This window comes from Grammomys surdaster, unplaced genomic scaffold (genome assembly GCF_004785775.1).
Source record: "Grammomys surdaster isolate TR1022 unplaced genomic scaffold, NIH_TR_1.0 126035, whole genome shotgun sequence".
Taxonomy (NCBI): domain Eukaryota; kingdom Metazoa; phylum Chordata; class Mammalia; order Rodentia; family Muridae; genus Grammomys; species Grammomys surdaster.
The window spans coordinates 1,267,871-1,287,582 of NW_021620848.1; the positions used below are offsets into that span (position 1 = coordinate 1,267,871).

At 34.3% G+C, this 19,712-nt stretch overlaps 1 protein-coding gene across 1 annotated transcript in view; it reads left to right on the forward strand.

Moving 5' to 3' along the window:
* Window positions 1–19,712, forward strand: part of Lrp1b (LDL receptor related protein 1B) — a 1,533,520-nt gene that overhangs the window by 1,258,109 nt on the left and 255,699 nt on the right. The window contains exons 47-52 of the mRNA XM_028754677.1: window positions 2,279–2,392; window positions 2,633–2,782; window positions 8,864–8,986; window positions 11,294–11,413; window positions 14,886–15,014; window positions 17,634–17,756. Of these exons, the coding sequence (XP_028610510.1) occupies window positions 2,279–2,392; window positions 2,633–2,782; window positions 8,864–8,986; window positions 11,294–11,413; window positions 14,886–15,014; window positions 17,634–17,756 (759 nt within the window). The remainder of the gene's footprint in view (window positions 1–2,278; window positions 2,393–2,632; window positions 2,783–8,863; window positions 8,987–11,293; window positions 11,414–14,885; window positions 15,015–17,633; window positions 17,757–19,712) is intronic.

A 19,712-nucleotide genomic window follows, 5' to 3' on the forward strand; every position in this document is an offset into this window, starting at 1 on the left:
TTTCAGATCCTGAATGTTTTTGTTTAATTCCTTCTTTGTGTTTTCTTGCATTTCTTTAAGGGATTTCTGTGATTCCTCTTTAAGGGCTTCTATCTGTTTACTTGTACTCTCCTGTATTTCTTTAAGGGAGTTACTTAATTCCTTCTTATAATCCTCTATCATCATCATGAGAAGTGATTTTAATTCTGAATCCTGCTTTTCAGGTGTGATGGGGTGTTCAGGGCTTGCTATATTGGGAGAATTGGGCACTGATGATGCCAAGAAACTTTGGTTTCCGTTGCTTATGTTCTTGCGCTTGCCTTTCGCCATCTGGTTAACTCTAGTGGTACCTGCCCTCACTGTGTAAAACTGGAGTCTGTATTTCCAGTTATCTTGCTTATTGCAGAGCTCCTCAGAGTCCAGAGGTCTCTGTGGTCTTATGCTCCTAATCTCCTGGGTGGAATAATTCCTGGGACTCAGGCCACCTCTTGGATCTGGAAATCCTTCTGCTCTGAGTGCAGTGGGTCCTCGATGACTCAGGATTCAGTTTCAGCTGCTCTGAGTGCAGTGGCTCCAGCTGCTCTGAGTGCAGTGGCTCCTGGATGACTCAGGATTCAGTTTCTCAACAGGACAGGAGCAGACCGACTCTGTGTCTGCTCCAGCCCAGAGGACCAGGCAGGGGCAGAAGGGAAGTGGAATTCCGGAGGGGCGGGGTTTGGGTAGCTGCTGTGCCCTGGATGTCCCTGGCTCCCTGACCTATCTCTGGGGTTTAGGGAGTGAGATGGAGTTCTTACCAGCTGCTCTGAGTGCAGTGGCTCCTGGATGACTCAGGATTCAGTTTCTCAACAGGACGGGAGCAGACCGACTCTGTGTCTGCTCCAGCCCAGAGGACCAGGCAGGGGCAGAAGGAGGGGTCATAACTTTTCACTACCTGATGAGATGTACTTACTCCCATCACATGGAGCACTTCCTTTCGAAGTTTGAAGGAAATGGTATGATGGTAGTTCAATTGGCCACACAGGAGTCTTCTTAGTATTCTTCACTGATTCTATGCTTAAATCCATTTTGAGCTGCACCTTTGTAGACTTTATTTTATCTTTAGTGTTATGTCACAGGATGTATGCATTCTATTTTCTTAAAGATATTATATGGAATCATTTGGAATATAGCTAATGAAAGACCAATTGTAAGGTAAAATAATAAAGTGTAAATGATTGACATGAGTATCTCCAGTATAATGGCTTTACCATTTCTACTGGGAGAAAACTGAATATGGAATGAAATACGAACATTACAAAATGCTTTTTAGAACAGAAAAATTACTTTTCCCTTTGTGAAATAATTCATGTATCTCTGGTGATAATGGCATTACCTGTTTCACATATTAAGAAGTTCTTTTAATAAAGAAAACATTGAAGTAATTTTAATTACAAAGTGTAAATAAAACACATTCTAATCACTATTTTAAAAGAAATAAGTATGTAACTTCAAAATACAATGAAATATAAGAGCATGTGTTATAGAATATAAATGATATACATAATTCTGAGTAATATTTGAATATTTTATAATAGGTCTTAAAATAATTTTCAATTAATATGAACTGTTTGTAGTTAAATAGGCAGTTTAAAGTATCACTGTATGTAAAAGCTGTACAAAGAGTCCTTTAGGTTATTCACTGATATAAACTACCTGTGGCAAATACTAACAATATGGTCATGCAGAAATGACTTCATGCTTCTATGATATGTACCACTACACAGACAGCTTTATATCTGTGGTAATGCTCAATTGTTCATTCTGTATAATAAAAGAAACCCAGTATCCACCTCTACTTGTCACTCCTTCTTGTTCCTCCTGTTTTTATACCAGAAACGATTCCTCTTTAGGCACGCAGTCATATATTTGCTGCAGGTTATGATGTTATACTATAGAAGATGGAAGGAGAGAGGATTGTCAGCTTCTTTCATTGCAGTTGTAATGCCATCTCAGTGCTGGATCCATATGATCATAATGAAGCAGGCATAACTCCTCCTTGGATGGAAATTGAGGGTCTTAGGTACATAAACTGCCAATTGCAAATTGGTGTGAAAAAATCCACAATTATGACAAAATTACATAATAGCAGAAGACATATAGGAGACACACTGGGTGAGGGCCAGGGTGTCACATTAGACATATGAATTCAAATATTAAATTGAAATGAAGTTGCATAAATTGATAAAAATTCTTAAAATATAATACAGGGGTGATTTTCTAACTTGTCTACCCATTGACTTATTTACTGTGTGTTTTACAGTGTCTACCTGCTCCACGGTTGAGTTTCGCTGTGCAGATGGGACTTGCATTCCAAGATCAGCACAGTGTAACCAAAACATGGACTGTTCAGATGCTTCAGATGAAAAGGGCTGCAGTAAGAATTACTACTTTCTTTTGTTTGTTCATGTATGAACACCTGTTGGCATTGAATTGAACACTGTCCAATGTTTTTCTGAACTTCTTCCAGAATTGTTATGCAATTAACCCTGTTGCGTAGTATAATTGCATATTTACTTTTTAATGAAGTTAAGCTTCTTGCCTCTTGGAACTACACAGAAGCCTCATAATTTTTGCAAATGTGGTTTCAGTTTCATTTTTATTCATATCCTTCTAGATAATACAGATTGCACACATTTCTATAAACTCGGCGTGAAATCCACAGGATTCATAACATGTAACTCTACCTCACTGTGTGTTCTGCCAAGCTGGATATGTGATGGATCTAATGACTGTGGAGACTATTCAGATGAATTAAAGTGCCCAGGTAATTTCCAAAAGAAAAAAAATAGTTCTTGTCTTGATGATTTAAAAGTTAGCTACTTAAAGCATGAATAGATGAATTAGAAATATACCTATGTACCAGGCATAACCATGCTCTTCTGAACATGCTACTTGATCTAGCTAAATGAATTATAAACTGTTACTTTAGAAATATATGCTAATGTAAGAGCATATTTTTAATGTTTAACACTTTGCTAGTACCTTTAAAATTGATGATTAAGCCATGAAAACATATAATCTGTAAAATTTCAACAGAAAATTTATAATCTGTAAGACATATAGATATATTTAAAGACAAATAAGGAAAAGCTATGTTTCACTACTCAATTCAATCTGTTAGACATCTGATGTTTTATGTTAAGCTGCTGCAGTTCATACAATATAGAACATGGTCAGTTGGGAATCAGTTCTATTTTTATTGAATCACATTCAGAGATATACACTGATATCTATTTCTTTATCATCTCTATCAGCAAAACTCTTCATAGCATCATTTAGCATTTTAGAGAACTACTTCCATAATAATAATAATGACTGCCTCCAGTTGAATATAATGAAACCAAATGAAATAATTCAACATGTTCATAAAAAATAATTGGAAGTGTACCCATGCTTAATAGGTATCATTTAACATGGCCTCAAACAGCTGTTTTCCCAATTCATACTACTAGCTCTCACTTGAGTTAAAGTTTTGCTTACATTTATTTTTTTCCCGAAAGGTTTTGAAAATGGTACTTGCACAAAACTCTTTATAAACACATTATCTTTTAAAAGAAAATTCTCTTAGTATGAAGTCATAATAAATAACTTTGTAAAATCTTAGTTTTTAAACTAAAAGAGTATAACACTCAGTTGATTTTTACTTAAGGTTTTTTTTCTTTTTCATTTTTATGTGTCCCTCTGCTCCCTCCCTCTTTTTCTCACTCTGTTTCCCATCCAAATTCCATGCCCTCTGTCTCTTTAAATATTTTACATAAATGAGAGTACATGAAAACATACACATGTATATGTACAAATAAATACAACTGGCTGTATCTATTTAGTGTGCTTCCTATTTATAAGTATTTAGGGAGGATCGATTGGTACTGGGCAGCCAACTCGGTAGAGCATCATGGAGAAGACGGAGAGACTGACTCTTCCTCTTTCATCAGTCATTATTTGTAGCTCTCCATCTAAGAGTAGTTTTACTGTTATTCTTGATTGTTTTTAATTCAGAAACTTTTTCACACAATAGATTCACACAAAATTTTTATCATGTGACTCCTCAGCTCCTCTCAATTCATGTTACTGCCCTACTGACCTAACTTTGTGGCTATTTTTTACTCTCCTTGTCTTTCAGAAATCAAAAGACAAAAATATCAAACACACACACACAGAGACACACACAATCATGAAAACAGAAAACAAAAAATTCAAAAGACCAATGAAACAAATAAAATGCAAAAACAAAGCAAAATAAACATAAGTTTCTCAGAAATACTATTGAGTTTCACTTGTGTTGGTGAATTATTCCTGGCATGACAGTTTTATGAGAAATTACATCGCTTTTTGTTGGAGCACTATCAGTACCAAGTGGAACAATGTAATTTGTGTGTGTGTGTGTGTGTGTGTGTGTGTGTGAGTGCATAATTTGAATAAACATAAAACAATCCCAAATTGGTACTGAGTATCACAAATAATGTTAATTATCTCTTCTTTCTCCCTCAGTAGGGCTACACTTTTTTCCACTCCAGTTAAAGTTCCCACATTTTCTTATTTCTATCTTCATAGCCCCTATATCCCATTTCCATTAATGGAGTTCCTCCTACCTCCTAACAGTGGTCTTTTCCTTTTGTTTTCTTCAGAGACTCCAGTTTATAAACTCACATCCAAAGAGTTAGGAACCATACATAAGAAAGAATATATGGTGTTTGTTCTTCTATGTCTTGATTTTGGTAGTATAAATCATTTTCTCAATATTATTTTACTAATCCACGAGCATGGCAGGTTTTCCCATCATCTAATGCCTTCCTCAATCTTTTTATTCATAGATTCAACATCACATCTTCTGTTAGTTTCATTAGTAAATATTTTATTTTTAATGAAGATATTATGAATCATTCTGTAATGTGTTCTTTAATCTCCGTAACTTTGAGGAAATGCTACAGGTTAATTCACTGTTGATTTTGAGTTTTAATGAATCATGGTCAAAATCTATATATAGAGTGGCTCCAATTTTTCTGAAATTGAGAAACTTCTTCCATGTATTAATAACTTGAATACATATGCCTATTATGTTATGTCTATTTTGTTTATAATTATCATTCAGTTGTGACTCATGTTTATGTTACCTCTAGATCAATTATATATTGGGAAAAGTGGAGTATTCAAATCCCCTAGTATTTATATTTGCCTTTATTCCATTAGTATACTTGTCTTGAAATCATGTATATAAGAGTTTGGTGAATATATGTATAGAATGCAATGCTTATTGTATTAACTGATCCCATTATTAGAACAAACTATCATTGTCTTTTCTTATTAGTTTTATTTTGAAGTTTATTTTATCTGATATTAGGATGTCAGTATATTTTTGCTTCCTATCCCATTTGCTTAAGTTACTTCTTTATACTCTTTAACTTTAAGATAGTACTTATCAAAACTGAGTTTCTTTTAGATAAAAGAAATATAATTTTTTTCCATTTAGCTAACCTGTATCATCAGGATGGGAAGATGAGGCCATTTATACTTTCTCTGTCTGTTTTGATTATTTTTTATCTGAAGTCTATTTTGTTAAATATTAAAATATCAGCACCAGATTGGCTCTTAGGTCCATTTGCTTTGAATGTCTTTTTCTAACCTTTTGCTCTGATGTAATACACTAATCTTGATGCTAAGGTATGTTTTGGGAAGCAAGAGAAGAAAGGGTTGGCTTTTTTCATTCATTCTGTTAGTCTGTGTCTTTTTATTGAGGACATTGACATTGATAGAAATCCATGACCAAGAATTGTTGATTCTTGTTATTTTGTTTTTGTTTTTGTTGTTGTTTTTGTTGTTCTTGATGATGATGATGGTGGTGGTGGTAGTATTAGTGGTGTGTGTGTGTGTGTATTTGTATATATATATTTATTTTAATTTTTGGTTTGAAAATATTTATTTTCTGTGTTCTCATGTGTGTAGTTAATCTCCTTATGTTGGTACTTTCCTTCTAGTTCCTTTTGAAGGACTGTTTTTTTCTGATACATATTGTTTAAATTTGAATTTATCACAGAATATCTTATTTTCTCTATGATGATTATTGGGTATAGTAGTCTGGAATAGCATATGTGACTTATTAAAGTCTATAGCATATCTGCTGAGGCCCTTCTGGTTTGTATTGTCTCCATAAACAAGTAAGGTATAATTATAATAGGTTTACCTTTATATAGTGCTTGTCCTTTCCCCTTGTAGCTTTTAATAGTTTGCTTTATTTCTATATGTTTAATGATTTGATTAATATTTGGCAAGGGAAATTTCTTTTGTTGTCCAGTCTATTTGACATTCTTTATGATCACTGTATCTTGATAGGCATCTTCTTTAGGTAAGGCAAATTTTCTTCAACAATTTTGTTAAGATTATTTTTTAGGCCTTTGAGCTGGGGTTCTTCTCCTTTATCCAGTCCTATTATTCATAGATTTGGTCTTTTCATAGTGTTCCAGATTTCACAGATGTTTGGTGTCAGAATTTATTTTTAGATTTAACATTTTCTTTGACTATGTATTTCTTTTCTCCTATCTGCAATGCCTGAGGTTCTCTTTTTTCTGTCTCTCTTTTATTTTCTTCACAAAGCTACCTTTTAGTTTCTGTTCAAATACCAAAATGTTTCATTTCCAGAATTCCTTCAGTTTATGTTTTGTTTGCTCTATTTCCAGTTTCAGGACTTGAACGGTTTTATTTCTTTAAAGTATTTGTTGCTTCATCTTTTAAAGGAATTTATTCATTTCCTCTTTAAGGATTTCTATCATCCAAATATATTTGATTCCAAAGTCTTTTTCTTGTGCTTCAGCTTTAGGTATATAATAATATTCAGGGCCTGCTGTGGTAGGATATCTGTGCTCTACAGGAGACATATTGTCCAGGCTGTTATTGATTGCTTTCTTATGCTGGTGTTTAGGAATCTGGATTTGTTGTGTTTATAGATTTTGGTGATGATTTCTTGGTTTGACTGTTTTGGATGGTGTTTTCTTCCTTGGTTTCTGTTTTCTCTCTGGATTTTCAGTGAGTGTGATAGCTGTTTCTTGCCTGTTGTGCTGGGCTGCTTGGCAGGTGTGTTCACAGGGAATGCCTGTTGCTGTTAAATGCAGAAACTAGTTAGCGGGCGGATGGTCTATGGAATTGACAGGAGGCATGGCCTGGGTTACAGAGATTGCAACTGGTGTTCGGTGCAGCTGCAAGCACTAGGGATAAGACTGAAGGACTGGGTCTTCTTTGGGAATAGAGAGAGCAGAAAAGGACTGTGGGAAACCTAACTAGTATTATGGCAGTCACGGCCTGTGGTTGAGCAAGGCTTGTCTGATAACTTTGGGGACCGTAAAATAGTGACACATGGGCTAGGCTAGTCAGGAATGGATACTCTGTGAAAGGGAGACTGTGGTGGTATTCTGTTGCACAACCAGGATTGAGGTACTGGGCCTGTTGGCTGAACAGAAAGAACAAAATATGTTTATAGAAAGGTTGAATTAACATTTTTAAAAGACTAGGGAACTTTATTGTTTTAGTTTTATTGAGCTTGCATATCAAGATTATTAATCTAATGTTCTATTTACAGTGAAACATTCTCATTATATCTGTATTTGATTTTAAAAGTGTCTTCAAGAGAATGTTATGTGATAAGTATTAAACAAATGGTTCTTTTTTGTTATAAATTGTCCTCCTCTAGTATCAACACATTATTTTAAAGGTTTTCAACAGTAATAGAGTATTATACTAAGTAAAAAAAAAAAAAATTCAAGATACTCTGCAAGCAATGGCATGTGACCAGCTAGTGTAGGAGCCAGCAGCAAAAGAGGCAGCTGATATGAGGTTATCTGTAGATCATCCCAAAAGATGTAAAGTATACAAGGATTTTGTCTCAAGGTTATATTCATTAAATATCTGTTCACAGAAAATAAGGTATAAATTTGTTTTAAGATAGTGAACAATAAATCGCTTCAATGTGTTTGTTAAAGAAATTGTAGGGATCACATTCTGGTGAACAACAGGGCAGACATATCCTAAATTGTCTGCACAAAGTGATTAAGGGGACAAATGTTCTCCAGTCAAGAGAAGAACCAATAAACAATTCTATATTCTATTGAATTCTATATAACATTTCAATTTTTACAACAAATCATAATTTAAAAATGATTTATTTTACTTACAGACTATTTTTGTCTTGTGGAAATTTAAAAGATATACTATTATCATTAATTACATGTTTATTTGTGGATCTCAAGATTATGCTAACCATAAAATGTTCCACTTACCTGCTCTCTTCATCAGCAGAAAAATTTCAAAATTCTATTGTACTAACTTTTCTTTCTTAAAACTGAGAATATTGCTTAAGGCCTACAAAAACATATTCAAGATAGGGCATTGGAAATATTAAATTCAAAATTGTTTTTTGCAAAGAGTCACAAATGTTTAATACACATCTGTTCAAAACACAGAAGGCACATTTCTTATTCAAGTATAACATTTTGTCATTATTCAATTTTGGATAAATTCAGTTATTTTCATTGTTTTACTTTTACTACTGAATAATTGCAGCAAATTGATTCAACAAGTATTTAAATATTTCCCTAAACTACTTTTTCCAATTCCAAGACCAGCCTGGATTGGGTTTATAGTCAAGACCAGGGATAGAGTATTCCCCATTATTGGTGATGTTATTATTCTTGGGTCATTGCAACCTTGGCATTTTTTTAGGGCATGGGTTGAGTCATTCTGTATTTTTTTGGTTCATCCTAATAACTCTGGTGATATTAATAATATATCTCTATGTACTGCCAAAGACTCAGATTAATTTAATATATTTAACATTGCATTTTTTTATGTTTTGTCATAGTTCAAAACAAACACAAATGTGAAGAGAATTATTTTGGTTGTCCTAGTGGAAGATGCATTTTGAATACCTGGGTATGTGATGGTCAGAAGGACTGCGAGGATGGGCTAGATGAGCTACACTGTGGTGAGCCTCAGTCCTGCTTTGGTTTATGAGCTGTGCGTGCTACTACTTGTATGCTGGTGTGTCCCTTCCTAGAGACTGTATCCACAATATAGTTGATAGACTATAAAACCAAATGCAGGCAATGATAATACGGCATAACAACCTATAGTCCTAGAATTTTCTTACAACTTTGTAATTATAATTCTTACCAGTGTTAATCTAAACAATGTATCTTCATTTGTGCCGAATTTATTTCAAACACCGAGTCTGCTAGGATGGGAGCTGGTTGTGAATAGGCTGAGAACTGAACCTGGGTCCTCAGGAGGAGAAGTGAGTCCACTGAGTTATCAAGCACCATTAATATATTTCCATTATGTTATGAAAATAAGATTTAAAATTATGTTACATTCATCCTACAAGCTCTTAGAAACTAAACAATATTTTTATATTTTGTATTATGTGCATTATTTTAAATAGTAGAGTCAAGCATATGTTTCTTTAAACCCTTGTCTGTTTCTCACAATGTTATTATTATCTGTGTACAAAGTTTATCTGCATTGTAAAGACAAATATATTAATTTTTATTTTATAGAATATATGAGATTTTGATTTTCTCTAAGAGAAACAGGCCTATATCCACTCTTTGATTATAAGTACACAGGGGTGAATGAAGTTCGAAGAACATTTAAAATATGAGACCCATGTAAAATGTCAAACTTTCTTGAAAGTAAATTCCATAGAGAAATGATGAAATGTGATCTGTTTAATTAAAATTCTGTAGATCTTCACAGTAAAGCCAGAGTCTGCTCTAGGAAAAAGAAGAATTCAAACACTAGTCTATGTATATTCATAATTTCTAAACAGGGAATTATTATGTGATTAAACCATCTTCAATTTTGCTTTTCCCCAAATATTGTTGCCTAAATTGTTTATACACTGATTATCTACATAAATATTTGAAAGTAAAATTTAAATTTTAAAATATTTATTTTTAATTAAAACCTATGTTAGTTAATTTTGTTGTTGACAAACAAATTTAAGGTAAGACATATTTGTTGCAGTTTCCAGTGGTATGGTTTATGATATACTATGGCAGAGACAGTATTACTCTAGGAACAAGGTGGATTGTCACACTGTATCCAAAGCCAAAGGGAAGAAAATAAAGAATGATGTACTTAATTCACTTTCACCTTTGTATTCAACCCCATACTCTGATCCAGATTTAGGGTGGATCTTTACACTCCCATTAACCCTTTACAGATGTGCCCAGTGATTTATTTATTTATTTAATTATTTTGTTATTATTATCTTTCCAAACTGACCAGAAGATCAACAATCACAAAGTCAACTTTTTATTTTAATGAAAATTTGTGTTTTATTTAGGAGGATTTTATTTTGGGATGTCTTTTGATAAAATAGCATGGTAGGTTGTAGAAAGGACAGAGGATGAAGTAGGACAATGAAAATACTGGCACTGTGAAAATAAAAAGGCATGTTATTAAAAAATATAAGCTACTTTTAAAAACAGATATGTTTCCATTGAAGTTTGGAGTTCTTACCTAAGAATTATATATTCAAGCACTTTTAGACAATGTAACAAAACAGTCAGCATGTGTTCTTTTAAAACACAAAATTATTGGCTTGTCATCAAATGAGGACTTCCTTTCTCAAGACTTCTTTGAAACCTGTTGTTTGCTGGTCATATTTCCTAGGTTATAATGCAGGATTTTATGCTAGTTAAAAAGTGACTCAAACAAAGAAAATACTGTTTTTCACACTGGAATATTTATTTTAGTTTGTTGATGAAGAATATTCATAAGGTTAAAACAGCCAGCATAGTCACTAGCTAAAGACAAATCCTGTAAGAAATGTGTTGAGGGAAGAGGTTTGTGCAAGCTGGAAGCATAAGAGCTGACCAGCTGTTGTCAACATTCCTGTAGAGTCACCATAGAGAGTAGGAACTCAATTAATTTTGTTATAGGATTGGGTCGATTATAGAAAACCATTAGAAAAGAGTCTAAGAAACACCTTTCACTGTGATAACAGGGAGATCTCTTTTAAGATGATCTTATTCATGATTAATTAAACTTTGTTGGGTATGTAGGTTAATTGGCTACCATGTGATATTTTAATCCATGCTCACCTTGTGGAATGTTCAAACAAGAGTTAAAAATATCTATTTCTTCAATTATTTTTTTAATTCATTAAAAAACTTCATAGGTTTTTAAAAGTGAAATATTGTTGGGTGTAGTTGTACTATTGTACACTTGACCACCAGAACTTATTTTCCAAGTGTTTCCTCCTCCAACAATCATCTTTGTTCTTTAGATTCTTCTTGCTCTTGGAATCAATTTGCTTGTTCTATACACAAATGTATTTCTAAACACTGGGTCTGTGATGGCGAGGATGACTGTGGAGACAGTTTAGATGAAAGTGACAGCATTTGTGGTGAGCAGCTTCCTTTGTACTCTCAACAATGTTTTTTACTGTGAAATGTTAAGTACCATGCATGCTAGGTCATTTGAAGCACCACATATCATATGTCTGTGCTTGTCCATGTACTTAACATCATTGAATTTATATTAATATATAATTGATTTCACCATTTTCAGGTATAATATTTTATTATTTTAATGTAATAGGTTGGTCTTTTATTCTAAATTTTTATTTTTGTTTATTTATATATGTTGGTGTGTCTCCGTGTGGAAATATGAACAAGCCATATACCCTGGATCTAGAATTACAAGTGGTTATGAGCTGTCTAATGTGGGTATCAGGATTTGAATGATGGTCTTCTGTACGAATAGTACATTCTTTTAACCACTTAGCCACAACTCAAGCCCCTATTCTATTGTCTTTTAAATGTGTACATATAGAATATAGAATATTCAAAATTTTGTCTGAGTAGCACCAAATAATCACATTTCTCTATCATATAGCTAGTCTTCCATTGGTTCTTTGCACTAAATTCCATTAATTGACCTGATCAGCTAAATAATCATATTTTATAACACATATTACATAGCTGAGTTGTTTCCTGCAAGCTAATATAAAGATTTTCAGTGCCATTAACAACGTATGTAATAAAACATTTATACTGCATTATTTCAAATCGCAAATAAGAAATTTGGCAAGTTTATACCATTTTCAAAGTAATTTATAATTCAATACTTATAGCACTGAAATGTTGAATGTCTATATTTATCTATTACATATTTATTAAATATGTTCTATGTACTATCTACAAAGGTGGTGTGACTTATTTGAATAATCACAAGTATGTAGCTTGTGGTTTATATGGCGCTATTACCTAGATTTGTCAAGGACCAAAGCAACAAGCTTAACGCCAAAAACTCTTAACACTTGTTCATCAATCTGCTCATTTGTTTCCATTCCTGGTTGCAAGTCTCCCAAGATCGTTTATAAGTATTATTTGTATTTATACTCACATGTTCCTACTCCTTACAGGAGTATTGAAAGCCCTGACTAATAAACTCAGATTCCTGGACAGAACAGAAATTCTTTCTATATCTACATTTCAGCAGAATGGTCAGCTGTTCAGGTTGTTGCCAGAGATAGACATTCTTTATAATTCTCCACCTCAACTGAATAGCCCTGTGAATAAGATTGGTACTATCTCCTAGAACCAGGCAATTTATTTCACTGCATTTAAGCCATCCCAAACATATTTTGTCCTTAATATAGTTGGAGCAATATACCGTTATAAAAAGATAAATATAAAATAAAAATCATTATCAAAATCATTAAACACAAGAAATAGTAATTAATTTCATGACTTTAGCTCCTTTGTTTCCTTTGCTACAAACCTTTCAGTTCTAACACTGAACTTTTATGAGGTTAGCATGTTTTAAGAGCATGAAAACATCTTTTTTTTACCTTTACCAAAAAATCCATATTAGAAGCAAATTAAAATATGGATTGCAGAGCCCCATTCACAAATATTGTGATATGAACTTGCCTTTTAATACGTAGATTGTATCTTTGATATAGCATATTGAGAAGCTCAGCATTGAAATTCCCACTGTACTCCATCTCTATCTTTTGATACTTGAGGAAAGGTAAATTTATAGACAATAATAGATTTACCCGAAATAATACAGATAATGAATGATGGTAGAGGTAGGGCCAGAACTCTACTTTCCAAAGTATTAATAGGATACTAATTTTTAGCAACTAGCATTTCTTGTTTGAGCAGAGTATAAGATGGACCTGGTAGCTGGTTTTCAATATGTGCTTATTCTTCCCAAGGATGTATTTTTCCCCAAAGAAGGCAGTGACAAATGGCAATGATAACCAGGAAAAGAAGCCATAAGGTTTTCTATTGCAAGTTTCTTTCCAGTTGATTTTGTGTTTTTGGCATGTTCTTCAGAATCTGATGAGTACTATTAATGGAGCCACTGACATAGCTGCAAAGAACATCAGGTCATCTGATACCTGGAGGTGTCTTCATAATTATCTGATCATAATCCTTTTGCTACCAACAAAGAAAATGTAGACAAGAGACTTCTTAAAGTTCAGGCGGAATTAGATCACAGCATGTCCAATGTTACAGAAATTAAAACATGAAATTGTGAGCTTGAGTTTAATAGTGAAAGTGACTTAGAAAGTTAAGGAACTTATAATTTCTGTGACAACATACTTACCTTAAAAACAATTAAATATGTAATAGCTGATAAAATTTATTTTTAATTGAAAGCAACGCTTATTTTACAAATTATTTTCTGGTTCCTTCCACTTACACCATTTTCTGTTAAAGTATTGATCCCTGATGAAACAGACAATTCTTTAATTCCTGAACACTCAAGTATTCACATCAATCTTATCCTTCTAGCCCCATGTATGTCAAAGAAAGTGTGATAGACGAAGGCCTGGGTCTCTTGGAGATTTTGCTTAGACAGTAGTATGCTACATACCTTAGGAACAAAGCTCTGAGAAGTATCTTCTGTTTACAACAATCACATGACTGCAAAATGAAAAAACACTGACCATCTACTAAAGTGCATTGAACTTGGTTTACATGAGTGGAAGCAAATGTTTTCTATCAATCTAATCAATCATGTTAGTCAATCAGACATATTTTTTTCCCTTTCTTCTCTCTCCCCACTTCCACTCCCTCTCTCTTTTCTTATTTTCCTCCCTCCCTTGCTCCCTGTCTCTCTCTTGAATTACTGAAGATTGAATCAAGGGGCTGGCAATTGCCAGTCAAGCGATAATGTCTTTTTTGGCATTATAAAGTTTAGTAAAATGAATTACATAAGTAGATATTTGGCATATATTTTGGATATTGTTTTATATTAAAACTTGAAAACTGAGATTGAGCTCCTTCACTCAATAAACATTTTCATTATGCGAATTTAAGAAACCTTTGAGAGATTGTCCTTAGAAGCACAAAGAAAAAAATTTGACCACCAGGTCAGCATGGGGAGCTCTGCACTTATAATCGCTCCAGGATTTCAGCTTGTGGAAGCTGGTTTCCTTTTCTGAGAAGTGTGATAAGTAATAATCATGCAGGATTAAGGGAGGTAACACATTAAATGGTTCATACATGCTAAGCTATGAAATGTTTTTCATCACTGTCCCGGTCCTATGCAGGCTCAATTCCTTCACAATGTTATTTATTTAATAATTCCAGCGCATGCTTTGACGTATTTTCAAGATGAAGAGATAGTACATCATATGATACAGCTATAAACAGGACAGCACTTGGCAGTTAGGAAAGAATATGTTCTTCAACAAGAACATGTAGACAGTTATGAGGACAGAAGGAGACATGATTTCCTACAGTTATCTTTCCTTCATTGCATGCAAGATTTTTTGCTTATTTCTACAGGACTGATGAATAGTGGCCATTCTCTAGTGGATACACAGGGTTTAATACCACTTTTCTTCTCGGTTTAAGGTGCTGTCACTTGTGCTGCTGACATGTTCAGCTGCCAGGGCTCCCATGCTTGTGTGCCCCAACACTGGCTGTGTGACGGTGAAAGAGACTGTCCTGATGGGAGTGATGAGCTATCCAGTGCAGGCTGTGGTATGAACACTGGCTGAAGTTGTGTGTCAAAGTATTCAGTGGCACCATGCTGGGGAATTGTTTTTGTATACCATAATACACTTTCTTTCACTCCCATCCTTGGGATGCGAATGTAATAGTAGTAGGTTATGAAAATGTGATGTTGTAATATTAGTTGTATTTCAAGCCTTATACATTCAGAGTGTCATAGAAATGCTTAATATTAGCAACCCATTTTAAAATTATTCCACTGACTGCAAATTTACTATTTGAGTTCTAAAAGAGCATAACTTCATTATATACAGATTATTGGTTGTTCTAGTCTTTTCTTATTTAACAATTCCCCCTTTCAAATTGTTTTTGAATGCCTATTACACATAGTCTGCATATTGTTGATATTAAGTAAGTACTAATCAGGAAGTCAGCAGACACTTATCAAGTATAGAAATGAGGTATTAACCCTTGGGTCATGGAATAAATGAAACTGAAGGATCAAGAAGACATCTTTGAGGTCAATTTACAATGTTTCTAATGCGAGATTATATTAAGGAGTTACTCAGGAGAAAAAGTTAAGATAAATTTTTCCAAGATCAGGAGGGTAAAAGAACTCTCCATGTGAATGTAGATACCAAAGATCAACTAGTGATCTGTTGAACTGGGCAGCCTATCAGAATAGGGTTTTTGTTTTTGTTTGTTTTTTGTTTTGTTTTGTTTTGTTTTGTTTTTTGCCAGATTCAGTCTATTGGATTAAATCTGACAATGTCATGATTTTCTTTTAAAGACATAAATCATCACATCTTTAAAATGTTATATGTGAGCTTGTTGACACACATGTATTTTAAAGGAATAAAACTACAACAGAAAAAAATTGATGCAGCATTATTTGCTCACAACTCATCCTGTTGTGAAATGTACAAAACTATGATCTTAAAGCTGATTTGTTTTCTATGAAGGTTAAGGTTGCCACTGAGGGTGGAATAACAAAGGATGATGAATGAATTAAAAATCCACATGATCTCACATGTTTTTGCTATTGTAGTTAGCATTCTGGGAGGTTTGTTAACACTTGTAAGCCACATGGGTATTATTAAATAAATTATTCTAAAATACAACAAATTGCACTCAAGTGATCTAAAAGTATTAATTCATAATATGTTACTGCTGCTCTCTTTTAAAGAAAAACATGTATGTCAGGATTAGTGTAATTCACTTGAGTTATAGCAACTGTCATAGCTCAAAGTTACCTGAGTTATTAGCAACTCTTGAGTTTTAGTTTTATTAAAGTATGTAAAGTCAATGTTTCTTTTGTGTGACCTCTCCATAGTGGTTTAAAATAAATTTGTTGAAAGTAAATTATACTGGACTACATGTCCCCTCCCTCACACATTCAAATGATGTTCTTTCTGTTTTGTCTATACATGGTTCTATGTAGACAATCACATGGAGGATAGCAGAGTTTGCATCAGGTTGTAGGGGGCAGCTGGATGCATTGGATTGAAAGGGTCATGTGAGACAATATTTATCAATTCCCAAGGCTCACAGTAATCTACTTAAAGGATACTATATCATTACAAAGAAATGGGCCAATAATTTTGTGTTGATTTTTTGAAAACTGACCATATTACTTCATCTTGAAAGACAAAGAAACGAGGTGCTCCCCATGGGGACAGAAATTCTTATAGTCTTCAAAGCCCAATGTATGTTAATTGATACAGAAGTAAGGTTTTCAGTTAAGGCACTTTTTATTTACATTATTGAATACTGTCAGCAATGTCTTAAAGTGTTTTAGGGAACCTGTAAACACAATTAATATAGAAATAGAAATTCTGAGAGTGCCTATAAATTGTTGAATACCTAAGTTGAAAAGTCAGTTCTGCATATCTTATATCCTCATAGAAATATTGTCTGAGAGATTTGAATATCTTTATTAAACAAAGGAAAAGCAGATGAATAAAAAATGTGCAAACTTTATCAAGCATAAAATATAGATGAAAGACCAATTATGGATCTTGTGTGGGTGGCATTTGCCTATAGCAGATCAGCCTTTAAGGATTCATCATGATTTTAACCCTAAGTACAATAGCATTTACACTTTCAGTTGACTATAAAGGATACTGTAAAGGCTTTTGGTTCTATGCATATAATATCAAAGTGGACTTTTTTACATGGATTTTATTGCAAATTTGATCAACCATCACTTGAGTTCTTGCTGGAACACTGCTTTGATGAGGCTATGTTCCCAAGGGATCAGTATCCCATTGCAAGGGTCAGTATTAATGGTATTGGTGGGATTATGTGGGGCTTATTACTTTGTAGACTTTAATTTTGCTTGAATTAAGATACTGTTTTTGCAGGTTTCTGAAAGATTTTTTTAAAAAGAAAAATGGTATTCTCAGTCTTCCATGTCTCTCATGAACATTAAGTTTCTATTCATTGAATAAGCCCTTGAACTATGCCTGTATCCATTAGCAGTTTAATACATGTATGAGATCATTCATTTGCCTAATATGTTGAATAAAAATACATTAACATTTTTCTGAGTACCTACAAACTGATAGAAAAAACCTTCATACTGTACTTCAAGTATGAGAGAAGCTAAGATGTGTGCTTATGTAATTTTATGTTTTGTAATTTTTTTAGCACCCAATAATACATGTGATGAAAATGCTTTCATGTGCCATAATAAGATGTGCATTCCCAAACAATTTGTGTGTGACCATGATGATGACTGTGGAGATGGCTCAGATGAGTTCCCACAATGTGGTGAGTAAGGCGTCTTATAGGATACATCAGCTGAACGCCTCCAAGACACCAAAATAACTAAAACAAGCAGGCATTTATTAATGACTTCAGTGAGTTCAGTACTATGCAATGGAGTATGGGAGTTTTTCAGATCCTAAACACATCTATTTCTGAAATATTCCCTTCTACTATTAATTCAGAGCAATCTCCCATCAAACTGAGAAATGTCTAGAAAGGGCCTTTGCATAGAAGTAGTTAGAATTGCTTTGAAATTTAAGATGAGATATGGCAGGCTTGTCTAACCTTTGATGTACATCAAACAATGATATCCAAGCAAACAAACAAAAATGCCAAAAGATTATACTTTAAAATCTTCTCTTACATTTAAAATATCAAAAGATGAAGCTAGTGTTTTCCTTAATCTTTTACTTTGACACATATACTACTTAATGTTTAAATTATCATTATGATCATCAATTGTATCTCAGAATTATGTTGTTTATTTAATTATAACATTCATTTCCTCCAGAATAGAATTTTTTTTTATTTTTTTTATTGGATGTTTTATTTACATTTCATATGTTGTCCCCTTACCCCATCCCCCACCCACCCAGGAACCCCCAATCCCCTCACACCTCCTCCTTCTTCTTTGTGGATGTAACATCTATCTACCCCCCCACTCCCACCTCCCCACCCTCAAAACTCCCACCCCCTGGGGCGTCCAGCCTTCATGAGGTCAAGGATCTCATCTTCCACCTGTGCCCAGCAGGGCCCTCCACTCTTATATATTCAGCTAAGGCCCTGGATCCCTCCATAAGTGCTCCCAGGCTGGTGGTTTAGACCCTGGGAGCTGTGGTTGGTTGGTATTGTTGCTCTCCTCATGGGGCCACAAATCCTTTCAGCTCCTTCAGTCTTCACTCTAACTCCTCCATTGAGAACCCCATAATCACTTCAATGGCTAGTTGTGAGCATCTGCCTCTGAATATGTCAGACTCTTGAAGACCTCTGAGGAGACATCCATATCAGGCTCTTATCAGCATGCACTTCCTGACTTCCACATCAGCATCTACCTTTGGTGACTGCACATGGGATGGATACTCAGGTGGAAAGGTCTTCAGACGGCCCCTCCTTCAGTTTTTGTCCCTCGCTTTGTCTCCATATTTTCTCCCTTGAGTATTTTGTTGCTCCTTCTAAGAAGGACCGAATCACCCCCACTTGGTCTTCCTTCATTATGGACTTCATGTGGCCTGTGAGTTGCATCTTGGGCATTTTAAGGTTCTGGGCTAATATCCAATAATCAGTGAGTGAATACCATGTGTGTTCTTTTGTGATTGGCTTACCTCACTCAGTATGATAATTTCTAGTTCCATCCATTTACCTAGGAACCTCTCAAATTCATTGTTTTTAATAGCTGAGTAATACTCCATTGTGTAAATATACCACATTTTTTTAATCCATTCCTCAGTTGAAGGACATCTGGGTTCTTTCCAGCTCCTGGCTATTATAAATAAGGCTGCTATGAACATAGTTGAGCATATGTCCTTATTATATGTTCGAGCACCTTCTGGGTATATGCCTAGGAGTGGTATAGCTGGATCCTCGGGTAATGCTATGTCCAATTTTCTGAGGAACCGCCACACTGATTTCCAAAGTGGTTGCACCATCTTGCAGTCCCACCAACAATGGAGGAGTGTTCCTCTTTCTCCACACCCTCGCCAGCATCTACTATCACCTGAGTTTTTAATCTTAGCCATTCTGACTGGTGTGAGATGGAATCTCAGGGTTGTTTTGATTTGCATTTCCCTGACGACTAAGGATGCCGAGCATTTCTTTAGGTGCTTCTCGGCCATTCGAGTTTCTTCTGTTGAAAATTCTTTGTTAAGCTCTATACCCCATTTTTTAATAGGGTAATTTGGTTGCCTGGAGTCTAATTTCTTGAGTTCTTTGTATATATTGGATATTAGCCCTCTATCAGAT